The 21,113-nt window shown below is 34.9% G+C and overlaps 1 protein-coding gene across 1 annotated transcript; it reads right to left on the bottom strand.

The window, feature by feature from the left end:
- Positions 1-11,785: 11,785 nt before the first annotated feature.
- On the bottom strand, positions 11,786-16,428 carry LOC100018887 (cytokine SCM-1 beta-like). Its single transcript, XM_001371895.3, has 3 exons — positions 16,337-16,428; positions 13,587-13,701; positions 11,786-12,333 (listed from the first exon to the last, which is right to left on the bottom strand). The coding sequence occupies exons 1-3, from the start codon at positions 16,395-16,397 to the stop codon at positions 12,147-12,149; spliced, it is 363 nt and encodes a 120-aa protein (XP_001371932.1). The 5' UTR covers positions 16,398-16,428; the 3' UTR covers positions 11,786-12,146.
- Positions 16,429-21,113: the final 4,685 nt, after the last annotated feature.

Genomic DNA, 21,113 nt, shown 5'->3' with positions numbered 1-21,113 from the left:
CTTGGAAATGACCAAATAAAATATATTTAAAAAAAAAATAAAGATGAATGCAATCTGATCAGACTGTGTGAAGGCAGACACTTTATTTCCTTTGAAAGTCAGCAGGATAAATAAGGTACGAGAAAGAGTCACTGATATTTATTTAACATTTTTAGGTTTTCCAAGCACTTGGCATACATTCTCTGTTTTGATTTTGACAGTAATGCTATAAAATCAATTTTACATACATTTGGCAGATGAGGAAACTGAAGCTGTGCAAAGTTAAGCAACCAGCATCGTACACTTATTGAGATTTTGAGGCAAAATTTGAATTCGAGTCTTCCTAGCTCCAAATCAATCATTTTATCCAAATCACCACATTCCTAGAAAAATTATATTGACTCAGACTCCATCATAGCCTTGTGGCTGTGAGGCCATGGTCCTTGTTTCTCCTCATGGTGTTTCTTCTGTCCACAGAACTGATGACCTTTTTTACCCAGTTGGCCTTAGGATAAGCACACACTTTAAATCCCTTGTGGGTGATAAAGCTGAAATGGAAGGAAAAGAAAGAAATTGTTAGTCTTCTTGTCATTCTATCAGGTCTATCAGAATGGACACAAGGAGCTTCCTATGGACTTCTTTGGGGGAAAATGGAACAAGACATCACTGTGGGGTAGACCCAAGGTAAGAGAGGTGAAGAGAGACATTGTTGAGTTGAATGAGCACCAGAGATGTGTGTTGAACCCCAAATCCAAGTCCAAAGCCAATGTGTCTCCAACTACACCAAACTGACTTTCATGGAGGCAAGCCATAGTTGATATGGAGAGGGACCAAGTTGATATAAAATATAAATATAGATAGATATTAGAGTATAATATATATACTACACATGTAATAGATAACTATATAATAACACAATATATAGATATGCTCTATCCACTCTAAAGTGCTTTATCTATAATAAGTTTGTGGGGGGGATTGTTGAGTTGTTTCTTCATAAAACCTTCACTTCTGTCTTAGAATTAGGACTAATTATCAATTCAAAGGCAGAAGAGTGGTAAGGGGTAGACAACTGGCATTAAGTGACTGGCCCAGGATCAGACAACTGGGATGTGTATGAGGTCAGATTTGAATCCATCACCTTCCTTCTCCAGACCTGGCTCTCTATCCACTGAGCAACCTCCATAATAGGTCCTTTTTAAAAAAAATTTATTTATTTATTTTTAAAATCTTTTTCCATGTTTACATGATTCATTTTCTTTCCCTCCCCTTTTCCCTGCCCCCTCCCAGAGCCAACAAGCAATTCCAATGGGTTGTTCAAATGTTATCATTTAATATCTATTTCTTTATTATTCATTTTTGCTATAATCTTTTAAAGCCAAAATCCCAAATCATTCCATAATAGGTTCTTAATAAGTATTTGTAGAATGAATAAATATTAAAGTGCTGAAAACCATGAATGTGTTGTTGTGTCCACTAAACAATCATTGTGTTACTTCTCAATGTCTTTAAGGATTTGCATCATTATTTTTAGTAAAACTAACTCTGAATTCAAGTTTAAAAATATATTAAGAATATCTCTTGGTCAATCTTATGACTGTGAACATGAGAAAAGGATTGTTTGCCAATGAGTCCATTAAAGATAGTGTCAAAGTATGTTGCTTCACCATAACTCTGCCAACATCCAATTGCCTCACTTTAAAAGGTCTATGTACTTCAGTTGTGGTGTGGGGCTCCCATCCATGAATCCATTTCTCAACTCTAAAACTCCCAAGGCCACTGATTTGAAACCAAGAGGTTCCTGAGAGATCAGTTAGTCAAACCATCACCATTTTTTAAAAATCAGGAACTAAGGGACTAATGGGGAAGAAATTTGCTCAATACATCCCAGATAGTAATTTGGAGAGTTGGGATTAGAACTTGGATTGTCCATCTGGATGTCTAGCAGCCACTTCCTCATTTTATGTTGCTACCTTTATAAGATGGAAAGCACACTTTCCAGATGGAGCTGATTTTAGCTAGCAAACCTGAGGATCTTAATTTCCACAATTTTTCAACATTCATAGTGGGGAGAAGATAACATGAACCAGTAAAGACAAATTCCTACTATACCCTTGAAAGGGAATTGTCTTAGGGAGCCATTAAAAATAAGGCATTTATTCCTGAGGATCTATTTCTTGTTAAGGGGAGACATTTTGTGGTCTTCCTAGAATCTTGTGCTTGTATAAACTCACATCACTGCTCTCATAGCACCCTCTTCAATGGTGTAGGTCTTCACCCTGTTGCTTTTCAGGGCTGGTTCCAGCTCACACAAAAACTCTTTTTTATGACTTCACTTCTAACCCCTAGGAGAAAAAAATTAATTTTAAATAATTTTAATTACAAACTCCTATAATTAGCTCATTTTTCTATTAAATTGATGTCAGTGGGATCATGAGACTGTCAGCAATCATTTATTAATATAGTATTGTTAATATAAAATATATACATTTATATTATATATCTATATATAAATAATGTATATAAAGTATTATTATAGTAATATAGCAGACACTAGAGACACAAAAACAAAAATAAAATAGTTTATCTTTTGTAGAGAAGGAAAATTGAAATTGGAGATAGCAATAAACTCATTTCCATCTCAATGACTACTAATGATAAAATAGTAGCCTCTCAAACATTCTGAAGCAAAGTACAAGGATGCTCCAGGAACTGGGTTATTTATTTTGAATATAGCATACTATCCCCTACATTAGACTGCTATTGCATTAGATTGTAAACTCCTTGAAAGTAGGATCTTTGTCTTCTCTCTCTTATGTACTTACCATTGCATTTATATAAGGAAGACCATCCTTTAAGCTAGTAGAATGAGATCTGAACAGATTTTTAAGATTCCCTACTCCTACCTGCTCATTTAATAGATAAGGAAACTGAGGTCCAGAATTATAGGTGAGTTGCCCAAGTTCATAGTCAGGGTGCTAAGGAATCCTTGCACTTTGCTTCAGAACTTTTCAGAAGTAACCATTTTATCTATCTATCTTTCTATCTATCTACCTGCCTACCTATCTATATTATATAGATAGATAGGTAGATAGATTTATAATATAAATACTATAGTAGTCATGAAACTGTAAATGTGCTTATTTTCCCCCAATAACAATTTTTTTCTACTACGTGAAAGGGAAACTTCTATTTAAAAATATTTTAAAATAATTAACTCATTTTTGTCTTTGTTTCCCTAGTACCTACCACATTTCCTGAAATATGGTAGTTACTTAATAAGTGCTTGCTGGTGGTCTGATGACCCTATTCACATCAATTCAAACAGACAAAATTTCCTTTAAATTTAATTGAATATTTGTACTTGTGGGACTTGTAGCAAAGCTGGGATCTGAACCTAAGTCCTATGGTTTCAAATCAAGTATTTTATGATCAAGAGAGATCCATTTTCAATAATTAATGTAAGATAATAAACTGGGAAAAGGTGGTCGCTATGCTTAGAATTTCTTAAAGAGAATTTAAAATGAAGATGAGCATGTTTCCCTAAGACATCAAGATACCACTGCGAAAATGGAAAAAGATGTAAGAATAGAGAGACTTGAAGCCAAATAATTTTCTTTTAGTAGCTACTATCTTCCTTTCCTCCCATAGATATCTGCCATGATTTCAGAGTCACAGAACCAGTCACACAAGTATTTAATTTGGAATAATGATTAATGATGATACAACATTGATGAGAATGCCACTGATACTAGAAGGCTATTTTCTAAGATGGAGCTATATAAATACATCTCCATCCTACCTCCCCATCTCTTCTTTCTCTCTCTCCTTTTAGCATTCACCACACCCCTCCTGAGCATACTCTTTTCTAATCTTTGCAATTTTTTTAAATCTGAACCCAATGAAAGGGAAAAACTGACCTTTCCTCTCTGTTTTACTTTATAAGAATCCTCTTTTCTTACACTCCCCAGTGAAGTCATCCACCTCTCTTTCTAAGACCCTCAGAATTGAACAGAGGTCCACAACCATAATACCTTTTCCCCTGAAGTCCTTCAGGCTATTCAACTCTTTTAGCCTACTTAAAAATCTAAGCTCCCTGGGAGTTCAATTACAGTAGTAATTCCCCAAGTGGGAAACTGAAGCCAACAAGGAGAAGGAATACATTGCTAGTTATTCAAAAGTGAGCGGCAGGACCAGGTGGACCCAATTGGGTATAGTAAAAACAAACATGAGCACTATTTCCTGCCTCCAAATCTGGGCATTGACCAGATAACATAACACCTTCTTCTTTGCACAAAATTTCTGCCCAGAACAACAACTGATTGTTTTTGCCCAGTTTCTAACCACATCATCACTGAGAGTAGAATATACTTCCATCCCAGTATCAGAGAAGTCAAATGGAATATATGCCAACCACTATGAAGCAAATCTTGAAGTATTTGTGTGTCTATGGGAGTCTTATATATCTGTGTCCAGGTAGAATTATGTTTTCAGAAATCTAGGCATAAAGTACCAATGTATTTATTAGAACTCATCATCAGTACTTTTTCAAAATTTCCCAATGTGCATCCAAAGATATATGGTTCCATCTGTATGAGTTCTTCCTTTGAAGAAGATGGCATTAACAAATGAGAACATTAGTTGATGGGACCAAAAAAAATTTTTGCAGCATGGTGGTCAACTTTGATTATGGTATGGTGATGGCAAGGACAGAGATCAAGACTTAAGTCAGGAAAAAGCAAGATTCCATGAGCTTAGTAATCATATATTATACCTTTGTCTATCCTGAGAGCCTACCAGAAAATTTTGCACAGAATAGTCATTATGATGTCAAAGTGAAATTAATTCAAATTCCACCTTAGATATATATTGGTTCTGTTCCCTTTTGGCAAATTACATAATTTCTCTAACTTCATAGCCTCACTTCTAAAGATAGATATATTAAAGCTTACATATAGTACTGACCTCTAAGGATTATTATGAGGATCAATTGTGATAATTGTGCAAAGAAATTTGTAAATCTTCAGGTTCTGAGTCAGAGTCAGTTATTATTACTTTCAGGATCCCAGCAAGGTATCAGTGTCAGACCTTTCTGTTAGATTTATCAATAATAATGATAAAATAGAAGTAAAAGAAGAAAAAAGAGAGGAAGAGGAAAAATAATCTACCATCAGAAAAATTAATGCTAAACACCTGACTGTAATACCTTCATGAAAGGAGCATCATAATACTTATAGTACTATAGCTAATATAAATGATACTTTCATATATGTGTGTATATCAACTATATACATGTATACACATACATGTGTAGGTAAAATCTCATTTAATCCTACATCTATTATAGACGTAGGAGTTATTAATACACTCATTTTACAGATGGTAAAATTGAGTCAAATAGAAGATTAAGTGACTTAGCCACACTCACATAGCTGGTAAATTAGGAAAAATTTGAACTATAGTCTTTATGACTCCCAGTCAAATATACTCTCCCCAACATCATCTAATCATTTTTCCAGAAGTCAAGATAGATTGATGATGATCCATCTATATTATCTAGAATAGTTTCCTTCTTTATAACTAGTGTAGGCATCTACAAGAAGTGGTCTATGCTGCTAGTGCTTTCATGATTTTTCCCATTGTCTATCATCGCATGAATTGTCTCGAAGTTCTCTGTAGGTAGGAGCCGTCATTCCCATTTAATAGAATGGGAGCCTGAGATATCTTCCCTGAGTGCCTTGGAATAAAGAATTTATTTCTGGCAAGTTTGGTCAGAGATATATGAGAGTATTGTTTTGTGACTCCCAACTCCATGCTTCCTATAATCCAATCCTTACTCCAGCTCTAAAAATCAATTTCTCAGTTTACCTTCCACCATGTATGCTGGGAGACCACAGAAACAAAAAAGCATCAACAGGAAGAGCTTCATGACTGCTGTTGGGTTGAGGGTGTTTGGGAGAGAGGATGAAGAGAGAAGATCCCTTTGAGCTTTTATGCTCTGATAATGGTCAATGAATTTCCTATGTCATGAGACCAGATTATTGAAGAGGAAGGGAGGTTGCTGAAAAGTTTTAGCTTAAGCTACTATTTTTTTTCTTTGAAAAAGTAATCTTTTCCTTTGCCCAATTCTTTATAACCACATACGCTGTCCCTCCCTTTGCCAGTAGTAAATATATCTATGAAACAAAATAAATGCTTTAAAAGAATATATCTTTTTCATCTCCAGACTTTGGAGTATAAAATTCAAGACCCAACCACATGACTAAAGAGATGCCAGTAAGAGTGATGAGAGCAGATTGTCTATCTGATAAGGAGAATTGAACCAAAATGTCTATAGAGAGTGGACAGTGGAAACAGAATGCATAGTTTTGCTACACTATATAGGGCATCTTTCACATCTGAAATGAGAAAACCAGCCTCCATGTGATCAAAAGTCTCTTGCTCCTTTCACAAAGAATCATCATGAAGTTGAAGAAAGAAAAATAAGGGTACTTAAGACACAAACCCAGAAGGAGAGAATGACTCTAAAACATCCACAGAAAGCCTCAAAGAAAACAGAGCTGGGGTACAAGCCCAAACATGATTCCTAGAAGAAATGAAGCAAGAATTCATTTTTTAAGTTTTAAAATTATTTTATAAGTAAAATTAGATGCTAAAGGAAAAAATTAGAAAAAATGAAAGCTATGAAGGAAATGTTTAGAGTTAATAACAGCACAAAAGTTATAACCTTACTCAAGCAACATTTCCTTAAAAATATAATTGAGCTAGATAGAATTGATTGACAACAACAAATATTCAAAACAAATTCAAAAGATTAAAAAAGAAGGAAATATAAGATAACTAATATTAAACAACTCATTTAGAATACAGATCAATAAAAGATCATTTAAGAATCACTGAATTTCATTAAAGTCATAATCTTCCCCCTCCAAAAAAAGAGGGACTTATAGTCATTTTATTTCAAAAAATAACAAATGAAAACTGATTGGATCTCTTATGACTAGAGGACAAAATATAAATGGGGGGAAATCTACCCATTTTTTTCTGAAAGAAAATTTGAAATGAAAAGTAATGGAAACATTATAGTCAACATTCAGAACTTCAAGGCAAAAAAAAAAAAAGAATACAAACTGCCAAAAAAGTGAGGATTCACAGTCAGGAAAAGACAAGGAAGCACAAGAACAACAGTCAAGAAAAAACAAGATTTAGTATCCACTATTTTAAAGTAGTAGAGAGTTTAGAATATGTTATTCCAAAAGGGAAAGATATAGGCTTACAACGAAGAATAACTTATCTGGCAATATTAAATATAATCTTAAAACAGAAAAAATGGATCTTTAATGAAATAGAAAAATCAAAAACATTGTTGGAGAAAAAGCTAGAATTGATTAGAAACTGAAATACAAATGTAAATGTAAAGAGAAATATATGAATATATATGAAAAATATGTAAGAAAATATATGAAATATACACTTGAATAATCATAAGAAACTGTGCAATAATGTAGTATTTATATTTTAAAAGGAGTTGATGAGGCATATCCCTTAAGGAACTTCCTATTCTTCAATGCCACTAAGGAAGTCTAATAAGAAAGAGAACCTGAGAATACTTTTGCATTCTTTTAATAATTGTAAAAGGGAGGGAAAAATAATTCAATAAGGAAATGTAAATGTGGAAAATTATCTCACATAATTGAAATGTGCAAACAGAAGACTAAACCAGGTTGAAGGTAACCAACAGGCTTCCAATCAATTGGTGAGTTAGAGAGGTGTCTATCACAGGCATGCAAAAACATTCCCCAACAGAAGGGTCAGATGAGAATAATTTGTTCTAGTGGTCATGAAGGCAATGGAAAGAGCTATCATGGAATACTTGAATCTTGATCAGACCTGAAAGACACCAAGGTTATCCACAATATTCCAGGTTATCACCAGTCATTCTTACATTTGTCTTACCACTAGACTTCAAGGAGTCTAGAAGTGAGAGTGAGACTAACAATTTACACAACTGTGCCTCACTTAAATCCAGTTTATATGAGAGTGAAAAGATATTGCCCATACCATTTTACCATTTTACATTTTACCACTTTCAGAATTGCAGTAACTCAAAAGATATTTAAGATGCAGGGATTTCCATCCCAAAATCTCTATCCCAATTCTTCCTAATGGCTATTTGTGCCCATCCTGATTCTTCCAAGCTCATATTGATCTGATCAGTCGTAGTCACACATTGATCCCAACATATTGATGTCATTTTTGTCCTCTACAAGTTTGAAAGACACCAACCAAACAACCAACCAAAGATAAAGGATACCCACACCCACAAAAACATTAGTAGATGACACTCAGGCCATATTAAGCCTTCAGATGCCCCTGACCTCCATTTCTAGAACATGAACTAGCTTGAGAAACTCTGTGGTAGAATGGTCCAAATGACCCAGTGACTTTGGTTCTCACAATTACCAGGATTGATATCAGCAAATTGCTTTTTTATGAAAGACTTAAAACCTAATGAAGCCTCACTGAGACATCTGTAGTAGAGAGGGAAGAAAGAATTATTTATAAGCTTGATGCTCTCAGGTCTAGATCAAAGGTAGAAAAAAAAGGTTTTGGAAGACCTTAGTCACTTACCAGACTTGCCAAATCAAATCTACCTCAGCTAGAAACTGTGGTGTTCCAATTCACACAGGTCTGGGCTAGATAAATCCAGACCAAATCTGGAGAAAATAAGTCAGCCAAAGAAGGGAGATTAAGTCCTGGTGCCTAACACAAAGTCATAGAGGATCAGAGCTAACATTTGTGCCAATGAAAATTTTCTATTAGTTCATTTTAACCTCACGACTAAGTTTCAATGGAGTAATTAATAAAATGCATAATAATTTTAATGTAAGTTGTGAGTTGTTTTGAGAGATTAAGGTAGAAAAGACAAAAACTTGTGTTTTGTTTGTTAGCTAAAATTGAATAACAAAGAAACCAGTCAGGGGAGATATGGTCCCTATGAGAATTCAAGATAGGGCAACGCGAAGCTAAGGTGTAGAGCTGCCTAGATAGGTGAAAAAACATGGAAGTCATGGGCATGGCAGGTAAAATTACTCTAAAGGCAGATACTAATGTAATCTAGTAAGGGGAAGATGGCAAGTCCTATCTATTGGTCTTCATAATGGGCAATCAAAAGTCCATAAGGAGATAGACATGTTCAAGTTCTTATAGGGAATCATTACTTGATAGACAAAGAAACACAACTATTGGCTATATTAAGCATGAGGCTAGCTCCAGAAATTGATTATCTCAATGCTTGTTGCTTATAGCTCTGCTTTATGCTAGCTAATTTTTATGCCCCTGAATAGATATACTATAAGTTATTTTTGCTAGTGATGTCAGTGGCATAGATTCAGTACCCAGAAGGGCCAATTAGCTTTCCATGGATAAAAGTACTTAAGTTGTCCTGTTGATAGACAGTATCAAAGGACTTTTTCAAGTCCAGAGGTAGCTAATTTTAATGATAGTGATTTGCATTGCACAATTCAGCTCACCAGAAAAAGAAATCTACAATAGAACTAATTATGAACTAATGGAATTTTAGAATTATTAGGAACTTTAAGGGTAACCTGACTTCTTTATTTTATGGGTGAGAAAACTTAAGGCCCCTCATCTATAATATGAGAGGTTGGACTAACTGATTTTAAGGCTCTTTACAGGTCCAAATCTATGACCAAATCAAATCAACCTCAGCTAGAAATTATATCTGGGGTATGTACTAACTTGTCAAACAATTTTTATTATTATTTTTTTTAGTCAATTTAGAACATTATTCCTTGGTTACAAGAATCATATTCTTTCCCTCTCTTTCCTCCCCGCACCCTTCCTGTAGCCAATGTGCAATTCCACTGGTCATTTATATGTATCCTTGATCAGAACTTATTTCCATGTTGTTGATGTTTGCACTAGGATGTTCATTTAGAGTCTATATCTCCAATCACATCCCCATCGACCCATGTAATCAAGTAGTTGTTTTTCTTCTGTGTTTCTACTTCCACAGTTTTTCCTCTGAATGTGGATAGTGTTCTTTCTCGTAGATCCCTCCAAGTTGTTCAGGATCACTGCATTACCACTAATGGAGAAGTCCATTACATTCGGTTGTACCACAATGTATCAGTTTCTGTGTACAATGTTTTCCTGGTTCTGCTCCTCTAACTCTGCATCACTTCCTGGAGGTCATTCCAGTTCACATGGAATTCCTCCACTTTGTTATTCCTTTTAGCACAATAGTATTCCATCACCAACATATACCAAATTTGTTCAGCCATTCCCCAATTGAAGGGCATCCCCTCATTTTCCAATTTTTTGACACCATAAAGAGTGCAGCTATGAATATTCTTGTACAAGTCTTTTTCCTTATGATCTCTTTGGGGTACAAACCCAGCAGTGCTATGGCTGGATCAAAGGGCAGACAGTCTTTTAGTGCACTTTGGGCATAGTTCCAAATTGCCCTCCAGAACGGTTGGATCAATCCACAACTCTACCAGCAATGCATTAATGTCCCAACTTTGCCACATCCCCTCCAGCATTCATTACTTTCCACTGCTGTCATGTTAGTCAATCAGCTAGGTGTGCGGTGATACCTCAGAGTTGTTTTGATTTGCATCTCTCTGATTATAAGAGATTTAGAACACTTTTTCATGTGCTTATTAATGGTTTTGATTTCTTTATCTGAAAACTGCCTATTCATGTCCCTTACCCATTTATCAATTGGAGAATGGCTTGATTTTTTGTACAATTGATTTAGCTCTTTATAAATTTGAGTAATTAGACCTTTGTCAGAGGTTTTTGTTATGAAGATTGTTTCCCAATTTGTTGCTTTCCTTCTAATTTTCGTTGCATTGGTTTTGTTTGTACAAAACATTTTTAATTTGATGAATTCAAAATTATTTATTTTACATTTTGTGATTTTTTTCTAGCCCTTTCCTGGTTTTAAAGTCTTTCCTTTCCCAAAGATCTGACATGTATACTATTCTGTGTTCACCTAATTTACTTATAGTTTCCTTCTTTATATTCAAGTCATTCACCCATTCTGAGTTTATCTTGGTGTAGGGTGTGAGATGTTGATCCAAACCTAATCTCTCCCATACTGTCTTCCAATTTTCCCAGCAGTTTTTATTAAATAGTGGCTTTTTTATTAAATAGTGGCAAAGATCCCAAAAGTGGGATCTTTGGGCTTATCATAGACTGTCCTACTGAGGTCACTTACCCCAAGTCTAATCCACTGATCCTCCTTTCTGTCGCTTAACCAGTACCAAATTGTTTTGATGACCGCTGCTTTATAATATAGTCTGAGATCTGGGACTGCAAGGCCTCCTTCCTTTGCATTTTCTTCATGATTTCCCTGAATATCCTTGATCTTTTGTCTCCTGATTTTTATTCCAAAGCCCTTTCCTCTCTCTTACTCTTCTCCTCTCAATGCCTAGCCATGGACATTGGAATAGATAATTTTTTCCCATGGCATATAGACTAGACCTATAGATAATGTTGTGAAGCCTTGGCCAAATTGCCTAACCTCATTCATTCCATTTCTTCATCTGTAAAATGGGGCTAATATTTGCATTACCTAACTAGCAAGTAGTACATAAATATGAGCTAATGTCATTGCTATTCTTTTTTCATATTATAAAGTTCACTAGCAGTGTGATAAATCCTAGCTTCAATTTTTTCCCACCTCTGGGTGACATAACTCCCTCTTAACTCTTCACAAAAAGCCACTTTTTTGATAGAATAAGCTTTTCCAGGTTATTCCAAATAAACAAAAGGATTATTCTGAAAAAATAAATATTTTAATCATAATTCTAAAATGAATATAAAAACATGAACATGAAAAATGAAAGTACAGAGTATCTTCTGGCTCATACAGTCCTTCCTGAAAGGTGAATACAATCCAATCAATTCATGAGAATACAGTCACTTTATTTCCTTTGAAAGCCAGCAGGAGAGACAAAGTGCAAGCAATAATAACTGGCATTTATATAATACTTTTAAGTATGCAAAATATATTCTCTATTTTTATCACCACAGTAACTCTGTGAGGTCAATTCTATAGTTAAATGATTAGTCCAGGTGACACAGCTAGGATTTGAATCCATATCTTCTTGAGTTCCAGTGCAGCAAACTATCCATTAAGCCACACTCCTAGATGTTGGCTTCCCAGATATGCTCATGATCCTGTCAGTAGATGGTTGTGAGGTAGGCTTGGTCTGAGTCAGGTTTCTTTTTGTGGTTCTGCTGTCCACAGCTCTGATGACACCTTTTGCCCAACTGACCTCAGGATCAGCACAAATTTTAATCCCTTTACGGGTGACAAAACTGTAATATAAGGAAAAGGTAGAGGAATGGTTAGTCCTTTTTTCATTGTCAGGCAAAATGCTCAGCTCAAAACAGACACAAGAAGTTGCTCTTGCATTTTTTCTGGAGAAGACTTTAAGGAGTGTGAAGTCAAGATCTAATAGTCATAGTTGCTTTATTGTGTTCACTTAATAGTCTTCATCTTACTTTTCACTATCGAAAATTAACACCTCAATTCTTTGATCCAGGGAGAATTCCTTCATTTTACCATTATAGTTTTTTAAAAATACATATTAACCAATATGATGGGAGTGGACATGAGAAAAGGATTAGTTGGCAATGAGAATATTAAAGATAGTTTCTCAGGCAATTGATGACCAAGTGAATAGAGTGCCAGGAATTAGGAAGAGTTCAATTCAAATCTCGTCTCAGGCAATGAATGTGTTATCTTGAGCAAGTTACTTAATTCTATTTGCCTCAGTTTCCTCATCTGAAAAAAATAGGGATAATAATAGCATCTACCCTGCAGGGTTGTTATAAGGATCAAATATTTGTTATTTAAATAGATAAATTATTTCATTTATTTGTTAAAAATACTTTTTATATATTATATATAATATAGTAGCTGATCTATAAATGTTTATCCCTCTCTTGTCTTCCTTTCCTTCAAGGTACATTTCCTCAATATAACTCTGCCAACATCCAAAGACCTCCCATAAATGGACTATGTGCTTGAATTGTAATGGGGGCTCCCATCTGTGAGTTCATTTCTGAGCACCTTGGATCACAGAGTCTCTGACCTGAAATCAGGAATTGGCCAAACTATCATCATTTTGTAGGTCAGGAAACCAAAGACCAAAAAGACAAAGAAATTTGATCAAATTAATTAGCAGAGCAGGGATTTGAACCCAAATTGTCAAGCTTAGAGTCCAATAACCACTCCTGACACTATGTTATTAAATGTTTACATTTGCTGCCTACTTTCTTGGCCGAGCTGGTTAGAGAAGTCAAGACAACATTTCCTGTTAAGCAGCAAAGACTAAGAATCTCTTAAAGCTTCTGCTGCTTTTCAATCTTTGATAGTATGGACACCGCAAATTAACGTGAACCAGTGAGGACAATTTCCCACTCTACACCTAGAAAGAGATTATCCAAGGAGGTGAAGGATGGGGATCCATTCAAGGTAAAGAGTTTATTCCTAAAGACTCATTTCTTTTTTAGCAGGGAGACTTTTCATTATCCATCAAAACTAGTGCTGGTATAAACTCACTCACATCACTGCTCTCATTGAGCCCTCTTCAATGATGTAGCTTTTGACTGAGTTGACAGGTATGCGCTTGCTTGTCAGACTCACACAAAATCTTCTTTTCATGACTTCACTTCCCACACCTAGTAGTCAAAAGAAAGGGGGGAGGGAATAAATCCATGCTATAATTAATTCATTAAAATAAAAAAATCCATAAAGTCCAATACAATAGCTAGTCAATCAACATGCATTTATTAAATATATCTTATGTGCCAGACAACGTGTTAGAAACTAGGGTTCCATGGACAAAAATGAAAGTCTCAGCCTTCAAATAGAATATCTTCTTTGTTAAGTTCATTTCCATCTCTATGCCTGCTAAAAATAAACTTGTTGCTTCTGAATCATTTTGAAACAAGGGTCAAGAATGCCCTAGCACCCTAGCTTCTGACTCTAAATATAGTGTGGCATTTCGTCTACTAAATTGTAAGCCCCATGAAAATAGAGTTTCTGTATTCTCTCTTATATAATTCTCATTGCATTTATATGTCTAAAGCTGTCCCATAGACTCATGGAATTAGAGTTGGATGCAATCCAAAGTTCCACTTGTCCTTCTTCCTCATTTAACATCTAAGAAAACTGAGATCATAAGTTGGCTAAGTTCACACAGGAAATACCTGAGGAACCTGTAGCAGAGCTTGGACTGGAACACAGACCCTCTGATTCTAAATCCAGTATTCTTTATTAACTGTTGGCAGATAATCTGGGCAGAGGGTGCCACTGTGCATTCATACTTAGAAATTATCAAGGAGGACTCAGGTTGAAGGTCATGTTTTACTTAGTGACCAAGTTTAACCTGCAGAAAGGGATGGAAACTTAGGGAATAAGAATAGTATCATATAAGCAAAGCATAATCAATATTGGTAGCTGCTGTTTACAATTTTTGCCACAGACCCTTGCTTTAGCCTCAAAGTGGAAAAAAACAGATACAAAAGCCTCTAATTTGTGGCATTAATAATGATTTAATAATGACCCATCTCTTGATGATAAGTGTCACTGATACTGGAAGGCAATTCTTTTAGATGGATCTAAATAAGTAGATCCATCTCATATCTTCCCATCTCTTTTCACCTTCTCCTTTCAACATTTACCATGTCCCCTCTGAACATTCTTTTTTCTCATCTCTGCCAATTTAGAAGTTGGATGCTCTCTGAGATTATTGAGAGAGAGGAACCTGACCCCTTCCTTAGTATTACTTTACAAGAATTCTCTTCTCTTGCTCTTCCCAATGTGAGACAAATCATACATAACCACAAAGTCTTTTCCTTAATGGATTTCAGTGTGTTTTATCTCTTTTAACCTAATTAAATACCACAGTCTCCCTAAGAGACAAATCAGAGGGCAGGAATGGTTTCTACCATTTTATAAGTGGGGAAAACTGAAGCTTAGTGAAGAGGAACAGGATGGTGCTAATTAGAAAGTAAACAACAGAATTGGCTGGCCCCAATCCAACTTTAATAAAGACTCAGAAGTGGTTCTTATTCCTATCTCTATGGCGTCTCTTTCAGATCTAAGCATCAATCAGACAACACTTTCTATACTGAGCAAAATTTAAACCCAGAGCAAGAACTGGTTCAAAAGAACTGGTCCATGAACATGAGCTTTTGCCCAAACTCTTCACTACACCATGCCTGAGAGCAGGATGCACTTCATCCAGGGATGAAAGAGGTCAAATGAAATATAAACCAACCACATAAAAAAGGAGGAGCTCCGGAAGTGCAAGTGGTTATTTATGGTAAAAAACAGGTTGGTGGGATGGAAGGAGCTGGAGACTTGGTGTCAAGAGAGATCTATGCTCTTTGTGGACAACATCCATGATTTCTACTTCTGTGTATCCCTCAAGTCTAGCACAAGGGTTTTCACATAGTAGGCATTTAATAAAATTCTTGTCTAAGTGAATTAAATTAAAATCCCATCTCTAATATGTTAGTTGTGTGACACTAAATAAATCACTTAATCTCTCTGATCTTCATGGCCTCCCCTCTAAAAATGAAGACAATACTTAGAGTTACAAAGGTCAGAGAATAAATGTATGCAATTGGAAACTCCACATCATTATGTTAATTCCGATCATTATTTGTGACCCCCTCTCCATGCATCACAGACATGCAAGCTATTAGCAGAACATGCTCACACCCTTGCTAGCTTGGTATGACCTACCAAAATTTAGGCTCCACAAGCCTCCACATCTTGACACCACCTCCACTCATAGTCAGACATCAGAACAGGTCTTTAATGGCAAATTCATCAAGAATAAGATGGGAAAGTAAGAAGAAGCAGAAGATATATAGGAAAAATAATCTGTCTTTTAAAAATCCATAATCATTGACAGCTCCTCACCTTTGCTACCAATCAGCTTGGCATGAATTTGGAATTCTCTTTCTAGTAGTGACAATGGAATCACAATGATCTATCTGTTTGCTCTGGCATGATCCCCTTGTGATCAGAAAAGGCATTTGCTCAAGCTAATTTATATTGCTAAATTATATTATATATTCCTTTGTGCTTCTTTTCTTATGATCTCTCAGGAAATCCTTTGGTTATTGGGCTTCATCATTTCCATTTCCCAGACTGTGAACCAAAAATACTATCCCTAAGTGCCATAGAAAAAGAAATATATACCTAGTCAGCCTTGCCAGAGAGCATTGTTTTCCTGCCTTCTGGCTCTGTGCATTCTATAATCCTGTCCATCAAATTCTAACAGTTCATTTCCCAGCTTACCTTCCACAGTATATGCTATGAGGCCACAGAAACAGAGGAAAGCCAATAGGAAGAGTTTCATGGTTGCTGTTGGGTGGAAGGTCTTTGGAGAAGAGAATGAACAATGAGGATTACTTTAAGTTTTTATACCTGACATTGGTCAGTGAACTTCCTGTGCCTTGAGAGGGAGTTTCAAGGTGGGAAGAAGGTTGTCGGAAAGTCTTAGCAGAAATTACTAATTTCTTCTTAAAAAAAAAAGTTTCTTTTCCTCTGCCTGACTCTTACTAACCTCACAGTCGGTGTGTTACTAACCTCTAACTCATATGTGGTTAAATGTATTTAGAAAATGAGAATGCCTCTAGAGACTACAATATCCCTATCACAAACTGAACAAAGGAGACATCACTGCTTTAAGCAGGACTACCCAACCTGTGTCTCACAAGGGAAAAATCCAACCAAATTTGATGTAGTGAGTAGATGTGGAAATAAGACGCGAGTCTTTTCTAAATCAGAGTAAGACCTCACCATTGGAACCTTAAAAACGAATCCAAGGGGATTGAAGCTTTCTTTTCAACTTTGAAAGTACCCAACGGTTTAAAAATCATTCCATAATCCATATAAACAATGCACCGATGTCCTTGCCATGTTTTTAGCCCTTTACATTTATTTTTAAATTTTTTTAAACATTCTGATGTTTACAAATTTTGTGTTCCAAATTCTCGCCCTTCTTCCCAATCTCTCTTCCCCACATTGAGAAGGCAAGCAATATCCATGATACAGATGAAATTGTCCCTGTGCTTCTCAGAGCTAAGATGGCAGAGTAAAGAAGGAACACAACGAGGTCACTCAAAATCCATCTCTAAACAATCAGAAATAATTTACAACCACTTCAAAATGAATTCTGGAGCACTAGAATCAACAACAACAAAAAAAGGATGAACCACAGAAGGACAACAGGAAAACCTCATTTCAGTGAGGTATGAAAGAAGAGCTATTCAGTGCAAACAGCATCCAAACAAACCAGAAGCAGACCTGCTTTATCAATTAAGAGGAGATTAAATCAATTATTAGAAACTATTTTGCCCAATTTCATGTCAATAAATATCACAATCTAAGAAAAATAAATTAAAGTTTAAATATATGTAATATATTATATATACGCACACATGGGTATATTGCCCAGATTAACAGAAGAAATAGAATACATAAACAACCCCATCTCAGAAATAGAAATAGAGCAAACCATCAAAGAATTTCCAATTTAAACTCTCCAAAGCTACATGGATTCATGAGTGAATTCTACCAAACATTGAAAAAAGAATTCATTCCAAAACTATATGAACTATTTGGGAAAAAATGGGTGGAAAAGAAATTCTACCAAATTCCTTAATGACACAAACATGGTGCTGATAAACAAGAAGAAGCAAATGCAGAAGGAAAAAAAAAACAGAAAAAAATAGACCAATTTCCTGGATGAATATTGATAGAAGAAAATTTAATAAAATACTGGCAAAGGAATATCACAAAGATCATACACTATGACCAGGTGAATTTTATGCCAGTAATTCAAGCATGATAAACCCAAAGATCCTCGATTTTGTGAGAAGAAATCACTATTTGACAAAAACTGCTGTGACAAGCAATATTGCATACCAAATACCAAGATAAAGTCAAAATGGATACATGATTTAGAAATACAGGGTGATAACATAAATAAATTAAGCACAGAATAGTTTACTTCTAAGACCTCTGAATAAGAGGATTTGTGCCTAAAGAAGAAATAGAGATTATTATTAGATATAAAATAAATATTTTTTACTACAATAAGTTTAAAAGGTTTTGTTCAAACAGAACCAATGCAACCAAGATTAAAAAAGAAATGAAAAAAATGGGGATAAGGGAATTTTATAACAAATGCCTTACAAAGGTTTCATTTCTCAAATATATAGTGAAGAGAGTCAAACATATAAGAATATAAGTCATACCCTAGTTGACAAATAGTCAAAGGATTTGAACAAGTAGTTCTCAGATGAAGAAATTAAAACTACAGTCAAATGAAAAATGCTCCAAATCACTACTAATTGAAACAACTCTTAGATACCACCTTACACTATCAGATTGGATAATATGACTTAAAAAAAAGGAAATGATAAATGTTGGAGGGGATGTGGTAAAAATGGGACACTAATCTATTTGTTGATAGAGTTGTGAACTGATTCAACCATCCTATAGAACAATTTGGAATCAAACCCAAAGGGCTATAAAACTGCATGCTCTTTGATCCAGAATACCACTCCTAGGTCTGCATCCCAAAGAGATCAAAGAAAGAGGAAAGAACTACTTGCACAAAAATATTCATGGCAGCTTTTTTGTGGTGGCAAAGAATTAGAAACTGGGGGAGAGCATCTATCATTAGGGGAACAGCTGAACAAGTTGTGATATTATTATGGAATACTAGTGTGCCATAAGAAATTACAAACAGGAAGTTTTCAGGAAAATCTATAAGGCAATAAATGAAATGATATAAAGTGAAGTGAGCAGAACCAAGAGAACATTGTCCACAGTGACAGCAATATTGTATGATGGCCAATTGTTAATGATGTAACTATTATCAGCAGTATGAAGAAACAACTCCAAGAGACTCATGATGAAAAAAAGTTATCTGCCACCATATAAAGAGACTGATGAAGTCTGAATGCAGTTAAAATATACTCTTTTGCACTTTATTTCCCTCATGAGTTTTTTCTTGTTTGTATGATGTGTCTTCTTCCACAATATGATGAATATGGAAATGTGTATTACATGATAGCATTTATATAACCTATAATGAAATTACTTGCCTTCTGTGAGGAAAAGGGTAGGTAGGGGAGAATTAAGATGACAAAATGTCAGAAAACAAATGGTAAAAATTGTTTCTACATGTAATTGGGCGAAACCATCAGGAAAAATAATTTTCAAGTGATTATATAAACAAAATGAAATAACTGGATAAAATAATTGGAAAATAAATGAGGAAAAAGGAGGAAAGACTTGGAACAAGAATTAACAGAATATTGTTGCCATTATTATTTTGAACCCCATTTAATTTTATGGACTAGTCAAAGATAAGGGAAATCACTGCAACCCAGTATGTTTTAACCCCAATCCTCAAACACACAACTGCTACACACACACACAAACCATATATCTACCATCTAAATCCTTTTTCCAGGTTTAAGACAGACTATTCTTCCACAAATAAGATTATTATTCCTCCACAAAAATGTATTTCTTAATTATAAGAGAATTATAGCTTAGTCATAGGTTACCATTCTTTTTTCTTTTATTTTTCCCTAACTACTTAGAAAAACATTTTTAAACATTTTTCTTTGTTTTGAATGGCAATTTTAGGAACTCAACTGAGATTTAGAGTATTTTTCCCCATAACTATAGATTGTTTTAATTATCTCAAATGAAAACTGCCTGTTCATATACTTTGATCATTTATCAATTGGGGAATGACTTGTGTACTGAAACATTTCATTCATTTCCTTATTTGGGAATCATTCCCATATTCCTTATTTGAGAAATAAAGCCTTTTATTAGAGAAACTTGTAGATTTTTTCATCATTATGATTACTGTGTATTACCCTGTCTTTTTTTCTCCATGTTTATCCTACTTTCTCTATTTTTTCACCCTACCCATCCTCTAAAGTATTCCTTCTATTAGCCCCTCCCTCTTCTCTTATCTGCTTTCCCTCCTACTTTCCTGTAGGATAAGATAGATTTCTACACCATATGTTCTTCCCTTTATAAACTACTTCTTATGAGAATAAGGTTCAAGCACTCTCCTCTCCACTTCCTCCATTTTGGATGTAGCAGTATTGACTTCATTGTCTTCTGAGTTCTGATCTTACCTGTCACCAAAATAACTTTCTGTGTTGAATTTCTTTTTTTTTTGTCTGTCTTTTGCTCATTTTCTAACCTATTCCTTGAAAATTTCCTTTTAAAAACTATTAAAGTTGGGTTCTGTTCCTGTGGTGAAGTATGTTCTGTTCTAAGTTTCAGATTCATTAACAACTGTCTTCAGAGCTAGTTCTGGAGAGTTATACATTTTTAGTTCTTGCATCTTGGTATGGTCTAATGAAAAGTGTATTTAATGCTCTCATGACCTGTCCATGCTCCTGCCTTGGCAAGCTGATCTGTGCTCCATTCCTACCCCAGTACAAAAGGCCTTTCATGTCAACTTTCTAAATTGTTTTTGGCTAAAATTTTGGTTCACTCTATCTTGGTGTCATTTCTGCTGCTCCAGAATTCATTTTGAGGCATTATATAAAAGTTGGTTAGAGAATAATTTTGGAGGTATCAGAAAGGTCCCTCCCTGTATCTTCTCTGCCATCTTGTCCATACCATCTAAATTCTTAAAGAAAAAGCTAAATGAATTATAAGGAGAAATAAACAGTAAAACTATAATAATAGTTTGAAATCTAGAAAAATCTATCCAAAAATAAAACAAGAAAGAAGTCATGGACCTTAATAGAATTTTAGAATAGAATAGAATATTAAATGTGACAGACCTCTGGAAATTATTGAATGGAAATAGGAAACAATGAGATGACATATCAAAATGTGGGGGGTGAAACTGAAGCAATCCTTAGGGTAAATTTTATTTCTATAAATACTTTCAACAATAAATGGAAGAATGGATAAACTTTTTTTAAAAAACTGTAGAAACTTTAGAAAATTTTAAGTCATAAACATCTAAAAAGAAATACTAAACACTGAAAAAGCTATTGACAGCATTGAAAGAGAAGAAGAA

The sequence above is a fragment of the Monodelphis domestica genome, chromosome 2 (genome assembly GCF_027887165.1).
Source record: "Monodelphis domestica isolate mMonDom1 chromosome 2, mMonDom1.pri, whole genome shotgun sequence".
In the NCBI taxonomy this organism is placed as follows: domain Eukaryota; kingdom Metazoa; phylum Chordata; class Mammalia; order Didelphimorphia; family Didelphidae; genus Monodelphis; species Monodelphis domestica.
The sequence above is the reverse complement of the archived record's forward strand: the minus strand, read 5'-3'. Positions and strand labels throughout refer to the sequence as shown.

What these genes read in the sequence shown, in the direction of transcription:
- LOC100018887 (XM_001371895.3), bottom strand. Translation starts at nt 16,397, where the DNA reads ATGAAACTCTTCCTATTGGCTTTCCTCTGTTTCTGTGGCCTCATAGCA. An exon ending in CATAGCATATACTGTGGAAG is followed by an intron (nt 13,702 to 16,336) that starts GTAAGCTGGGAA and finishes TTTGACTACTAG; the next exon opens with GTGTGGGAAGTGAAGTCATG. An exon ending in GGCTCAATGAGAGCAGTGAT is followed by an intron (nt 12,334 to 13,586) that starts GTGAGTGAGTTT and finishes CTTATATTACAG; the next exon opens with TTTTGTCACCCGTAAAGGGA.